The 15,211-nt window shown below is 31.2% G+C and overlaps 1 protein-coding gene across 3 annotated transcripts; it reads left to right on the top strand.

The window, feature by feature from the left end:
- Positions 1-65: 65 nt before the first annotated feature.
- On the top strand, positions 66-15,095 carry LOC127701348 (uncharacterized). Of its 3 annotated transcripts, none has more exons than XM_052205251.1 (6): positions 66-192; positions 8,212-8,277; positions 9,334-9,500; positions 11,630-11,882; positions 14,002-14,072; positions 14,608-15,095. In XM_052205251.1, the coding sequence occupies exons 2-6, from the start codon at positions 8,226-8,228 to the stop codon at positions 14,857-14,859; spliced, it is 795 nt and encodes a 264-aa protein (XP_052061211.1). In that variant the 5' UTR covers positions 66-192; positions 8,212-8,225; the 3' UTR covers positions 14,860-15,095. The 3 variants fall into 3 exon arrangements, with proteins under 3 accessions (XP_052061211.1, XP_052061203.1, XP_052061219.1); XM_052205243.1 differs by lacking the exon at positions 66-192 and adding an exon at positions 240-405; XM_052205259.1 differs by lacking the exon at positions 66-192 and adding an exon at positions 1,228-1,377.
- The last annotated feature ends 116 nt before the right edge of the window (positions 15,096-15,211 follow it).

The following is a 15,211-nucleotide window of genomic DNA, read 5'->3' as shown; positions in this document are numbered from 1 at the left end:
GTAGTCCTCAGCTTCAGTGGATATGAATTACCACGCAAATTCTAAATTAGTGGACAAGGGGAGACAACACAGATTGAATAACACAGGTAACAAAAGGGAATTACCCTAAAAATTCTTGTGACGGTTTGTTTCTAAATTTAGCGTTTACAAATCATAAACACTACCTATATTTGTGGGAGTTTGCACATGTCGGTGAGTATTACCAATGAATAATTTCTAAAAATATCACTGTTAGTTACACAATAATTACCAAAGGTTACATGCACGCTTCCTACACATGAAATAAAATCTCTGTAAAGAATATTATATAAGGATCTGCTGGATATTTATGATGATTCATAACAGAAGTGTTGTAGATAGTCAAAGAGCTCTTCTTCCTGTTAAAGAATATTATGCCAACTAAATGTGAGTTATCATGGTTGTGGAAATCATTTATGCGATTTTCTTTAGAACTGTGTGCCAATTCAGGAGGTTATGTTGACTTAAAACTGAGCATCAATAAAACCTTTTATTTATTTGATTTTGTTAGAAATTCATTTATTTTGGCCTTTCAATCTTTTCAGCTCCTCAAATACCTTCCTGTTGTTGGTTTTCTTTTTTTTAATGGCTTCTTTTCACCTATTCAAGATCATGTTTTGTCTGTGTATTCATTTCAATTTTTTGTTTTGATTGTGTTTTTAAAAATACATTTAGCTCCAATAGACAGTAAATATAATAGACTTCTTGTAACAAATTAATGGTCTATACACCTTATCGCTATTTGTCTCCCATTACTGGACATCACACAAGTTCCCGTAAAATTTTGACATCATAATAGAAAATGTCTGACGCCACAATGGAAAAGTGATTGTTGTATGACGTCAAAAGTTCGAGCGGGACAGATTCTCGGGTCAAGCGGGAATAGCGATAAGGTGTATTACTAAGCACTGTTAGTTTATTACTAAAGTTATTGCCATATCTGATAATTCCTTAAGTTACAAAAGTATTACAAAAACCAATAATCAGTATTGTTTAGTTACATTTAAGCCTAAAATTTTACTTGAGCCCCTATTTATTTTAATCTAGGTTTAAATAAGGATTTGTATAGTACTATACAAATCCTTGGTTTAAATTTCTGTCATACTTCTCAATTTCCTGGAAAACCCAAAAAATATTTAAAAAGAAACAGAGCAATCTTTTACAGGGAACTTATACATGATCTATTAATAATTGTTTGTACCTGATTATATACTTAAGGAAGTTTAATTTGAAATTTGGATGCAAATTCCATCAATATTCAATTTAATTTAAGATGTCACATTTGTGCCTTCATTATTTGACTTGAAAATTATAACAAAATATGTATGATCAGTGTTAAATAACCTGATGATATATATGGTAAGTAACATGTACATTTACTAAAACTATTTAATTAGTTGATTATAAGTTTTCTGTGTTATGTTTTGATACTGTTGTTTGTCTTTTTGTTTGTTTTTTTTTGGCCATGCATGGTGTTGTAATTGTCTGTTTTTTCTTACTTGTGATTTTCAATTGCAACGTTAGTATCTTTTCTATCTTTTTATTTAGTGAAGACAAGATCTTAAATGTCAAAGGTTTTCTGAGTTTTTAATCAAGTTTAAGAAGATGTAGTTCACTTGTTGTGACTAGCATTTTTATGGAAAGGTGTATGCACATAGTTTTATGATATAGTTGAGACTGGCATATGTGACCTGCCATGACATTTCCAGGCTTATGGTGATAAACCTCTTATTAATAATGAGAAAACGTCAATGTAAAGTCACATAACTAAATTGGGGCACCAGTTATTGAATGTCCAATTATATCATGCGGTAAAATAAAGTCTAATTTTTTCTTGACTTGAAGAAATTTGAATCTTATATCATGTATATAGACATGATAGAGATATACAAAACAAGTAGATTTTACGTAAAATTATTAATTTAGGTTAAAATCCCGTTCAGAATCGCGTTCTAAATTCATACAATTTATCTTTTAAATTTCACAGCATTGATCTGAATTAATTCTTAAAGGGGCCATAAAATAAACTTTTGTATATCATTATAGGCATTTCAAAGTGCAGTGTTTAAATTTTTCTCTAATTCATTACCAATACGGATTGCAGCATGAACACCAAGTTTGGAGTAAATCTCATTGTTTCACATTGTAAGGGAAAATATGTACATATGTATGGACATAAACCGGTACATGTAAATCAAGCAAGATATGCCTGCCCATTAGGATCCTAATAGCATGAATAGTGTCTCATCCCATTTTCGTTCATATGGTTTTTTTTTTTTTTATCTATGCCTGACTTAGAACTACTTAAACAAGATGTATGTGTTGTTAAAAGTTTTCTTATATCCCTTTCACCTGCATGCCCTAATATTATTGATCATGTTGTTTGATTTTTCATCTTACTCTACATTAACAGATTTAATGACTTTATTAGGATACATGTACAAAATGTATTCACAATAATATATATATATGAACATTAGAAAGCATATTAAATAATACACAGCTCCTTGATGGTTTATATATATCCTTGTATTCACTTTCTTAGCATTGTTGCTAGGACTATTATACTAATGTTAGTATAATAGTCCCAGATTGATGTTACTACATGTAAGTTTCCTTAAGAAAAAAGAAAAATGTTTAAATGTTTAGGTCATCATTATTTAGATTGCAGATTCCAGTGCATTATTGCCTTGGCACCCGAATAGTTGATACATGTATATTGAAATAAAATTTCTTTAGTTATTTAGTTATTAAAGCTACAATTACATTTTGATCAATTAAAAAAGATTACCCCCCCCCCCCCTCCCCCCCCAAGCAAACAGAAAACAATAAAAAACAAAACAATATGACAAGTTTCAAAGATAACTATAATATAGATGAACATACATGTGAAAAATTGAAAATAAAATGAAAATTTTCAATAAAATCGAAAGTAACAAAAATGACCATTACCCAGTATTCTGTTATTTTGCAGAATCTAACAAAATAATCTGTCAGGGTGTTCTGAATCTATGTATACTTCATAAAAATGCAAAAATCTAATTTTGACCCTAGTACCTCCATAAGCCTGAAAATCTCATGGCTGGTCACATATATGGAAAAGATTTTTGGATGTGGTTTTAACTGTAGCTGAAGTTTTTTGAAGTTTGACCATATTTTAATTTAATGTATTTAGTGCATGTGGTATTATATATGATTTTTAATGTTAAGTTGTTCTCTTAGCTAGCTCATTGCTATTGAAAACTCCATAACTCATTTCTGACATTTCAAATTGGCAAATTAAGAATGGTTTTATATCTTTAACCACTAATAAGCATTGTAACAGGAACATCTACTGCTGTATAAACACAAAGTTATTGTCACTTTTTTCCCAAACTTATACATTCTGTTAGTTTGACAATCATATTGAGACCTTATACATAAATAAAGAATGTCTTACATTAGCAAAACATCCATGAGGGTACATTGTTTGTACCTTTTATCATATACCTTCTTGAACACCTGAGATTACCCCCTTTTTTTTGGTGGGGTTATATGTGTAGCTCAGCTTTTAGTTTTCTACGTTGTGTTTTACAGACTTTTTTTTGTTGTTTGTAAATTTTTTGTTTTCTTCCACGACCTTGTTCGTTTGTCTTTGACTTATAAGTTTGAATATCCCTTAGGCATATTAATTCCACCTCTCCTCTTCCAAATAGTCAGTGAATAAAAGTATTGGCATGAATGAAATAATTCATCAAATTTTGTCTGCGCAAAACTCCATTTCACAAAATTATGCAATTGTGCTTAAGCTAAGGTTGCAACTCTGTGAGAGGAAGTTGAACTTATTCCATTTTTTATGGCCTCGCCGTAGCGGTGGGGGCATTAAGTTTTACCCTGGTCCGTCTGTACGTACGAATGTACGTCCCAAAATTGGTTTCCGTTCTCTAACTTATTTTGCCTCAACCAAATGTTATGAAACTTATACACAATGCTTATTACCACAAAACACAGATCAAGTTTGAATTTTGGTGGCGTCACTCTAGAGTTATGCCCCTTTATAAATGGAAAAATTGCCAAATTTTTATTTTCATCTAAATACCAAGTAATTTTTAAATTGGAGTTATATTCCTTTGTCCCTGATTATAGTTGAATCAACTACAATCAATACTTTATACAATGCAATGTTCAATTTTGACTTCCACTGATAAAACACAGATCAAGTTGAATTTGGGTAGTGTCACTTTAACCATTATTGAGTTATGCCCCTTTATAAATCGAAAGATTGCTGAATTTTTCATTTCCGTTCTCTAACTTTAGTTTGTCTCAACCAAATGTTATAAAACTTATATACACAACCGTTCTAGAGGTATGCGTGTTTACAAATAGAAAAATTGCTGAATTTTTCGTTTCTGTTCTCTAACTTAAGTTAGCCTCAACCAAATGTTATGAGACTTACACACAATGCTTATTACCACAAAACTCCGATCAAGTTCAAATTTGGGTAGCGTCACTTTTACCGTTCTTCAGTTATGTCCCTTTATAACTATATAATATGCAAGCGGGGGCATCATCTGTGTCCACGTGTGGACACAATCCACATTTATTTTCTATTCTTTTCAGGCTCATGAATGTTGCATGTGCTCTAGCTCCCAAAAATTATATTTTTGGCTTTCCAAACTTTTGATCTCTAGCGTACCTGCTGAAGATTATAAAAGTACCATATGTTGTGCACACATAAAATCATATTCTTTTTATTTATCATTCTAATTAATGCACTCATATAAAAAGGGGGCATGTCATTTGTTGTCTTTAGATTTTAAAGTGTAACAGACAATATAATGGGTTGTTTTCTCATTTACATATACTGTAAATTCAGAAATTATTGCGTGCATTTATTATTACGATTTTTGAAAAATTAACAAAAATGCGAGTTTAACTATTGCAAATTTTGGAAAAGCTACATACAGATATATGTATTTTAAATCAGACTGTGAGTTTTTATACGACCGCAAAAAAATTTTGTGGTCGTATATTGGTATGACGTTGGCGTCGTCGTCGTCGTCGTCGTCGTCGTCCGGCGTCGTCGTCCGAATACACATTGGTTTTCGCACTCTAATTTTAGTTTAAGTGAATGGATCTTTTTGAAATTTGACCATAAGGTTAAATACCACAAAAGGAAGGTTGGGATTGATTTTGGGGGTTATGGTACCAACAGTTAAGGAATTAGGGGCCAAAAAGGGGCCAAAAATGAGCATTTTCTAGTTTCCAGACAATAACTGTGGAACGGTGTATGGATCTCTCTGAAATTATACTACAAGTTTCCATACCACAAAGAGATGGTTAGGATTTGCTTTGGGGGGTTATGGCTCAAACCGTTTAGGAATTAGGGGCAAAAAAGGGGGAAAAACAAGGTTGTCCTGGTTAATGGACAAATACTTTAGTACAAAACATAATTTAAAGCAGTGTAAGGGAGATAAATCAAATACATCATTGAAATTATCTCCCTTACACTGCTTTTAAATTATGTATAAAGTAATGGTTAATGAACAATAAAGATAATCTTAAACAGTGTAAGGGAGGTAATCCAAATACAACGTTTTGGTTACTTCCCTTACACTGCTTTTAAATTATGTTTAAAGAAATGCATATTTATAAAGGAAGACCAGTAAAAATATCTGCAAATGTTGCACCTTTTTTTTTTACAAAAAAATCCATATGAAAGATTTGACACTATATTTTTATTAATTCTATTATAAAATAGATTAAGTTAGCACTATGGTAAATTTAAATGGGTAATTATGGTTGCCAACTCCATTGGAAATTTGAATTGAGATTATGACCATATCTTGAGGGAAAGAATTTTTTTGGGGGAAAAAGGGGGGGGGGGATAAAAAGAAATTATGGGGGGCCAATTTTTTCTCATTTCAGATTTCAGAAATTAAAAAGAATTATTCTTCAAATATTATTTTTTTTTCAAATTTCAAATATTGAAAAATTAAGAAGTAATCTTGAATTGCACAGTATGGCGCATTAGATTTGTAAAATCTTTGATCACATTTATTTATTTGTTATGCCGAATCTAACAGTGTATTTAGATTTTTAATTTTTTGTCCAGTTTTCAAATTGGTCTACATTAAGGTCCAAAGGGTCCAAAATTAAACTTTGTTTGATTTTAGCAAAAATTGAATATATGAGGTTCTTTGATATGCTGAATCTAAACATGTATTTAGATTTTTGATTTTTGGCCCAGTTTTCAAGTTGGTCCAAATTTGGGTCCAAAATTAAACTTTGTTTGATTTCAACAAAAATTGAATATATGGGGTTCTTTGATATGCTGAATCTAACCATGTATTTAGATTTTTTATTTGTGGACCCCGTTATCAAATTGGTTCATATTGAGGTCAAAAGGGTCCAAAATTAAACTTTGTTTGATTTCATCTAAAATTGAATTATTGGGGTTCTTTGATATTCCAAATCTAACCGTGTATTTAGATTTTTAATTTTGGGTCCCGTTTTTTAAATTGGTCTACATTAAGGTCCAAAGGGTCCAAAATTAAACTTAGTTTGATTTTAACAAAAATTGAATTCTTGGGGTTCTTTGATATGCTGAATCTAAACATGTGTTTAGATTTTTGATTATGGACCCAGTTTTCAAGTTGGTCCAAGATAGGGTCCAGTATTTAAACTTTGTTTGATTTCAACAAAAATTGAATATATGGGGTTCTTTGATATACTGAATCTAAACATGTATTTAGATTTTTGATTATGGGCCCAGTTTTCAAGTTGGTCCAAATTGGGGTCCAAAATTAAACTTTGTTTGATTTCAACAAAAATTGAATATATGAGGTTCTTTGATATGCTGAATCTAACCATGTATTTAGATTTTTTATTTGTAGGCCCCGCTATCAAATTGGTTCATATTGAGGTCAAAAGGGTCCAAAATTAAACTTTGTTTGATTTCATCAAAAATTGAATTATTGGGGTTCTTTGATATTCCAAATCTAACCGTGTATTTAGATTTTTAATTTTAAGTCCCGTTTTTTAAATTGGTCTACATTAAGGTCCAAAGTGTCCAAAATTAAACTTAGTTTGATTTTAGCAAAAATTGAATTCTTGGGGTTCTTTGATATGCTGAATCTAAACATGTGTTTAGATTTTTGATTATGGGCCCAGTTTTCAAGTTTGTCCAAGTTGGGGTCCAAAATTAAACTTTGTTTGATTTCAACAAAAATTGAATATATGGGGTTCTTTGATATGCTGAATCTAACCATGTATTTTGATTTTGGACATTGGACCATAATAGGTAAATTAAAAAAATTCAAGTTCTTAGACCACATTCTTTCTGTGTCAGAAACCTATGCTGTGTCAAATATTTAATAACAATCCAAATTCAGAGCTGTATCAAGCTTGAATGTTGTGTCCATACTTGCCCCAACTGTTCAGGGTTCGACCTCTGCGGTCGTATCTCATTTTATTATTATTGCAATACTCAAATAGTCGCGTTATTCGCATTAATAAAAACCTCGCAATAATTTCTGAATTTACAGTACACAATCTTCTTTTTTTCAACATGGATATCTTCCTGAACATGTCTGAAAAAATATGCTTTCAACATGCATTATTTATTCATATGCATTGAAGTTTGATAAAAAGCTTTTATAAAAAGTTTTCCTAGTGAAATCCAGCTTCCTTCCCCAATGAAAATTGACCGCCATGATATAGCCAAGTGTGCTGAAAGTGGCATTATACATATTCAGTATTGGTACATCTATTTTCATCCCTTGTGGTTTCATTTTTGTATGGCCAGGCAACTTAACCAATGAACGATTGGTTTTTCAAGGAGAAATTTAAAGTTCCCATTGAATGAACTCCACAGAGAATAATAACTTAGCCTATTGCATTTATACAAATGGACAGTATTTACAAAAATTTAAATAACCAGGTAAACAACTCATTCTTGGTAAAGTTTTTTTTTTTTTTTGCAATAAATTAATTTTACCACATTTGAATTTATCATGGCACCTAAGCATTCGGCATTGATTTTAAATCAATATGACCAATATTATGCAAGAAATCATGCAAAATGGTAAGGAATTTAAATGAAATAACAAATACACAGGAAATAACAACGAAAAATTGGTATCAAAATTGTTTAAATGTGTTTAAAAAGATGATGACATTGTATGATTAATATAAAACATTTTTTTTATGTAGGTCTAAGACCGAATATGGTTCGATCACGAATGGCAGAAGGAGGATCTCCACTCAACTCACTACCAGGTATTGTACTATGACTATAAGGCTGGAATTTGTGTTTAAATAATAAGTATGCCCAAACGAAAGCTTCATAACTGAATAATGTTGGAGAAATTCTTTTTTGGTTCCTTTTGGTCATAAAGCTACTCAGGTTTTCACATATTTTTACATCCTTTGTCTTTCATATACTAGGTTTGAGTGTTTCTGATGAAGGTAAACCCAGTAAGAGCACTTTGGGTGCACCAAATTTATAAATTGTTATTTTCATCTACAAGCACTGGGTTGATAGGGTATATATCACCAGCTCAGTAGTCAGTACTGACATTATTTATAACACCTGTTCAAAAATTGAAAAATTAAGAGCTTATTAAGTATCTAACTTTTCAACTCGCTCAGGCAAAGTTGACCCTAGAAGAATTTTGCTGGCCCCCAAACCAGACAAAATTTGGAGTGGTAAAGGTAAAAAGTCTGGATTAACCATAAATGAAGCTTCATAAGGGGGTCTGCGGTATGGGTTTTGCTCATCGTTGACGGTGACCTATAATTGTTAATTTCTATGTCATTTGGTCTCTGGTAGTGAGTTGTCTCATTGGCAATTATACCACATCTTCTTATTTTCTTAATAGGACACATCAAATTTATAAAATGTTATTTTCAGTATACAATTGAGTAAAGGCTTTCCAGTTATCTGTAGATTTGAACTATCATGATTATGTGAAATCTTAACAGAACAACATAATTCAAAGAAAAGATTAGGCGAAGACTTCAATTGATATTTCCATTAAATATACACAATTATATTCCAGTAAAAGTAAATATTTGGATTACTCAGACTAGTTTATATTATACATTAGATTATATAGGTGTTTTGTCTTCATTGTAGGAATGATAGGTATTCTGTCACTGCTTGCTGAAATCATCATTTGTCAGGTACATGTTGGATTCAAAGATTTAATATATATCATTAGTTAATCTGGTGGAGTCTCTAGTGTATGGTGTCACGAGGATTGTGTTTATATAACATAGTTTAAATGCCAAAACTTTGATGGACTTTAACAGTCTTGTTGCTTTTCATTTCAGATACACCCTCTAAAGAAAAAGATTTTTTTGGAGCTGAAATATGGGAAAATCTTCGTTCAAAACACACAATGCTGTCATACTGGCGCCGTGGCTTGACAGAAGTTCTAAAAGACCATGAATTTGATGAAGCTGAAGGAAAGAAAGTTATAAATTTTCTATTGTCAAATGTAAGTTTTCAAGTACTTACATGAGCAACGTGACGGGTTTCACATGTGGAGCAGAATCTGCTGTCTCTTCTGGAGCACATGAGATCATCCCCAGTTTTGGGTGGGGTTTGTGTTGCTCAGTCTTTAGTTTTCTATGTTGTGTTTTGTGTACTATTGTTTGTCTGTTTGTCTTTCTATTCTAAAGAACCATACATTCAGTCTCTAACAATAATTAAAATTTTATTATTAAAAGATGATCAAATATTTTTTAAAATAAGGTTGACAATTGAGGTACCTCTAAAGATACAGGAAACCTAACCAACTGAAAAAGGGTAAGAAGATAATAAGGGGTAAAAATAAAAACCCACAAAATAGTCAAAAAGAAAAAAAAAACAAACATTACCATAGCCATGGCAAAAGACAACCAGTAGGCCACATTTAAAACAAGAACTTCATCAAACACCTTCGTAGAACTTGGGTCCCCTGGAGGGTTAGGCAGTTCCTGTTCCACTTATTGCATCCCTCATGTTTTTGGGTAAAGATTGTATGAAATGCAATCAAAACCCTATGGAACTGACTTGATATTTAAATCTTCCAAGGTTTTTATCACTACCTTTGATAGTTAAAACAAAATAGTGCCGTGAAGTGATCATTCTTTAGATTCTATCCAATCAATGTCAAGCAATTTATTAATAATATGTTATAATTAGATATTCAAGTTTCAATATGATGTGTATTTGAATTACTGTACTTGTCGATATTTAAAATAACATAAGTAATGCATGGTGTATGAATCTGTTATAAAAATAGGCTCAACTACAATGTAAAATCATGGACAAAGGAAGATAACTCCAACTCAAATTTATAATTTGCTTAGCTATTAATTACAATTCAATGTTTTATTTTAAAATCACAAAATTGCAAAATGAAAGCAATCTTTACCCTTTCAGTGCTCACAATCACTTTGATTAATCTCACTATGTGATAATCATGTTCGTTTTATTTGTTTTAATTTTATATTATACAACTAGTATTTTTGAACACAGAACAATGCTGTGTTCATCTTTTATTAATAGATTTCTTATATTTTGTTTCAATCTTAATTTCCAAACTGCACTGACTGTTTAAAAACCTTAAGCAATCATTAAATTGAGAAATTTGACTAGTCATTTAACATCACTGATATTAATATTTTGAGGATAAAATCTCTAAGCAAAATATGAGATGCAAATAACTCTTTATAAAATTTTGTGTCAGAAGCACTTTCCTTCATTAGAAATGCTAAAACATTTGAGATGGATGCAAAAATATTAAAAATGAAGCGACATCACAGGAGGAGGCAATATATTTTGTGTTGGAAGACTGTGACCTGTTGATGGTTAGATGCCTACTATATTGGTAGATATTTTGACACTACATTAACAGGTTCAAGCAAACAATTTGACAATGCAATGGCAAAAAACGAAAAACGACCAAAAACAGTAAATAAAACACAACGTAAAAACTGAAGTCTGACCAATACTTTCAGGGGTGATCTCCAACTGGTGCTCCAGAAGGTCAAGCAGATCATGCTACACATGTGACAATATTATTGATTTATTTGCAACTGGACCTTAAGCATCCAATTATCAACACATTTAAGGAATGACTGTAATATTTTTTCTGTCTATGAAGAAATAACATAAAAAATATGGTGCACACTGAATAACCCGCGTAGCGTGTTATTTAAAAGTGTGCACCACATTTTTTATGTTATTTCGAATAGACAGAAAAAATATTAAAGTCATTTCTTATAATTTAATTCTTAAAAGGAGTAAATCATGATAAAAATGTTGATGACGTCGCGGTCACATGACAAAATTATGTCTATGAGCTGATAGACAAAACACTTTCAGCCAATCAGAAGATGTGTTACATCCAAAATTAAATTATTCAGGAATACCACAGTAATTTTTTATCAATTCACATGAATAATTTCTGAAAAAATCAATTTTTAAAATATCTTTAATAGGTAATGAGTGAAATTTGTGTTCTATAAGAATACCAGAATTGTTTTAAAAAAAATAGTCCAGGTATCTGTTTTTAGCTATTTCTTTATGGCATCATTATAATTATATTGTGAACATAAAATCTATTTTTATCTTTTGTAGTTTCGTTTTGCCATATTGGCTGCTAAGGAACACGGACCTGGTGCAACAGTCAAGATACTTTACAACTTAGTCCCTAATCATTTGAACTTGGTCAGCTGGCGGAGGATATTAGTTGGAATGAATTTAGTGTTAGAAGAACCTGATACAAATAATGACATTAGACTTATAGGAATCACTTTATCTAAAAAACATAAAATTGAAATGATTATAAAAACGTTAGACGAATTTTCCAGATTGTTAGTATTGCTGAAAGGTGAGTTAAAGGACATTTATACATGGTAAATATTCCTGAGTTTCAAATACATATCTTCTTTATGATATATGAAACATGTGTGCAAGACATATTACAAAAAATACTGAAATTATAAAAAAGAAGTTGTGGTATGATTGCCAATGAGACAACTCCCCACAAGAGACCAAATGACACAGAAATTAACAGCTATAGGTCACCTTACGGCCTTCAACAATGACAATGAGCAACGCACATACCGCATAAAAGGCCCCAAAATCACAAATGTAAAACAATTCAAACAAACGACAACCACTGAATTACAGGCTCCTGACTTGGGACCGACACATACATACAGAATGTGGAGGGGTTAAACATGTTAGCGGGATCCCAACCCTCCCCCTAACCTGGGACAGCGGTGTAACAGTACAACATAAAAACGAACTATAAAAATCAGTTGAAAAAGGCTTAACTCATCAGATGGATACAAATAGAAATACATATAACAAAAATACAGAGTGGACGTGAACGGGTACTTGTACATCCCAACAATAAAAAGACATTAAGTACAGATCTGAGAGTACTTACAGTTACTGACAGCTAGTTCAAAGCCAATAACAACTAATAAAAAAAAATCACATCACACCTCCAGTAAGTATATCTAGCATATTTACCTTTATCATTAGAAAAGTAGGCTTTAAATGAGTTGCAGCAAATATATTTGCATTCAGATTTACCAACCGACCATTTAATTAAATAGGAAAACTTTTGTTTGATAAGATTGTATGGAAGTGTAGTGTGAAAAGTTGAAAAGTTAAAACTGTCAACTGAATCAAAAGGACCATCAAAAGCACGTAATTTATCTACAACATCCAAAGAATTTTTTACACTCCAAAAATAGTTAATTCCACTATTTTTCATATATTTTATTACAAACGTTTATGATAAGTTCTTTGATAGTAGTTAAGTAACTAGATAAAAGCACTGAAAGATTAGTTGTAGAATACTTACTAGAGGCCGAGATGAAATGATATTTTACTGGTTTTTTGTGGTGTTTAGGTAACCAATACATAGTAGGGACTTTCAAATGTTCAGAAGAGGCCTTAAGCTGTGATGTGGTTATGATATATTTGTTTACTATATGACTCTCTGTGAAGCGCACGGATTTGAATGTAGATGAATTTAAAATTTCATTCTTAAGAACGTCCATGTAGTATTTACAGCTGCTTTGTCGGTCTTTACAAACACAAACCGCTTTGAAAGTTCTTGAAGTTAATTTCTTATTCTGGAAATAGGCGTATTGAGTACTCTTTTATTTATTTCTGAATTAATTTCAAAATGTGATATTCGAATATCCACAACATTCATACATTTATTTAAATACGAATCAAGAGATTTTTTATCAGATTTTTATTCCCGTTTACACCAATTTTTACAAAACGAGGAAGACTACTTTTGTTTAGAGATTACGCCTGTTACCTGGATTTTATTTGTCAAATACGTGGATGCGGTGCCCAGAGTGGAACCTTGGAAATAAGGAAAAGTGTTACACTGAAAATTGACCAACAGATTAGCCACAATTTGAAAAACATTTAACAACATTGCCTAAGCTTTGGAAAATATCTATCATACTGAGTCAACAAATATGATCTACAATACAAAATCAGAGACAAGGAGTCAGTCATTTAGTAGTATAACCTCATCAAAGTTTAATAACAGGCTTGTAATTTTGTATGCCAACAAAATGCTTATCTAGGGGCCCCTAATTAAAACAGTTGAAGACCGAATCAATATTAAGGAAGTCAGAGAGCATTCAAATGCAATAATTTTGAAGAAAAAAGAAGTGCTAAATTAAATCTGGTTAATACGTAACTTGTATTGCTTTTTATCAACATATGTGTATATGGATCAGATGTGTGTTTTTTTATCAAAAGTATGTGAAACAGCACTTAATAAATTGTAGATAAATTTCTGTCATATTATTGTGGTTACTGTTTTGTTCATTTTATAGCGAATTTCTATATAGTTAAATGTACACTTACTGAAAGAAACTTTTCCAATCTAGTTTATATTTAAAATAGTATATATAATTATGATCATAAAAAGAAATTACGGTTAGATAGAATTTTCTTCTTATCTTCAGATTGCAATTGGCAAGTATTGCAGACAATTCTCGATATGGACCAAGGTTATCCCATGGCTCTACTTGAAATAGTAAGTTATCACTTGTCTTTAACATATTTTAATGAGTCGTAAAAGATATAAAAATGTATATTTCATTAAAACTTAAGGAAAAATAAATTTTACCATTGGTACTTTAGTAAAATCTTCCCTACTCTTTACAGGTGCATCCCATTACACTTTAAGAGTAAATGCCCAATATTTTCTTGTACTGAATGATTATGTGAAGCAGAAGACCGAATTTCTTTTGTGGTGCAAATTTAGATGGTTAATGCATGTTGTTTATAAGTTTAGTTTAAAAAAAAAAGAGGTTGACGAATCCAGGGGGACATTCAAAGCTCATCAGTCATATAAAAACTTACCACACCAAGGCTACGAAAATACAAACAAGTCCACAATACACTACATAAAGAACTTAAGACTGAGCAACACAAACCAAACCAAAAATTGGGGGTGTAAAAGATAAAGACAGTTCAGACATTTTTTTGTCTATATTACACTTTATTAAAGAAGCATTAAACACACTTTTGAAAATTAATATTATCTCTATGTTTTTATTTCTTTGTAGTTGGATTATTGCAAGGTCCATGATACTGCACCTGTATCAAAACAAAAGAACTTAAAAATTTTGTATGAAATAGACCATTTTTCAATGCGTCAGTTAGGATTTTATCGTGCAAATCCAGCAGAACCAGTGTCATGGTCTCGGCCTGCAACTAATGCTCATTTGACGTTCATTTCTATATTATACGCATTGTATGGATCTTTAATAAGAGAATTTCCACGTTCTAACAACTTTCATAGCTTACCTGTTCTTTGATGTCTTCTTCTTTGACTGTTATGATGGATGACTGATGACACATGATGTACCAGGTATAAAATACGAATATCAGAAAAATGCCATTATTTCCATGTATTAACATTATATTATCATTTATATGTTGTTATCTTAAAAAGATATGTTGTATGTTGTATGATGTATGGATGTTATTTTTTATGTCAATATTAGAATAACTTTGATATACTGAATAAAAAGATTTATTACATAGACAAGAAGGATAAGCTTCAAACTTTAATGGACAGACCTACCTCATCACTGATATTGGTCTTTTTTTGTTATTTTAATTTAATGCCTTTCAATAAACGCCTGTCGTTAAGTGCTTAAATAGTTA

The sequence above is a fragment of the Mytilus californianus genome, unplaced genomic scaffold (genome assembly GCF_021869535.1).
Source record: "Mytilus californianus isolate M0D057914Y unplaced genomic scaffold, xbMytCali1.0.p SCAF_1, whole genome shotgun sequence".
Taxonomy (NCBI): Eukaryota; Metazoa; Mollusca; class Bivalvia; order Mytilida; family Mytilidae; genus Mytilus; species Mytilus californianus.
Note: the sequence above shows the minus strand (reverse complement) of the source record. Positions and strands in the feature narration are given on the sequence as shown.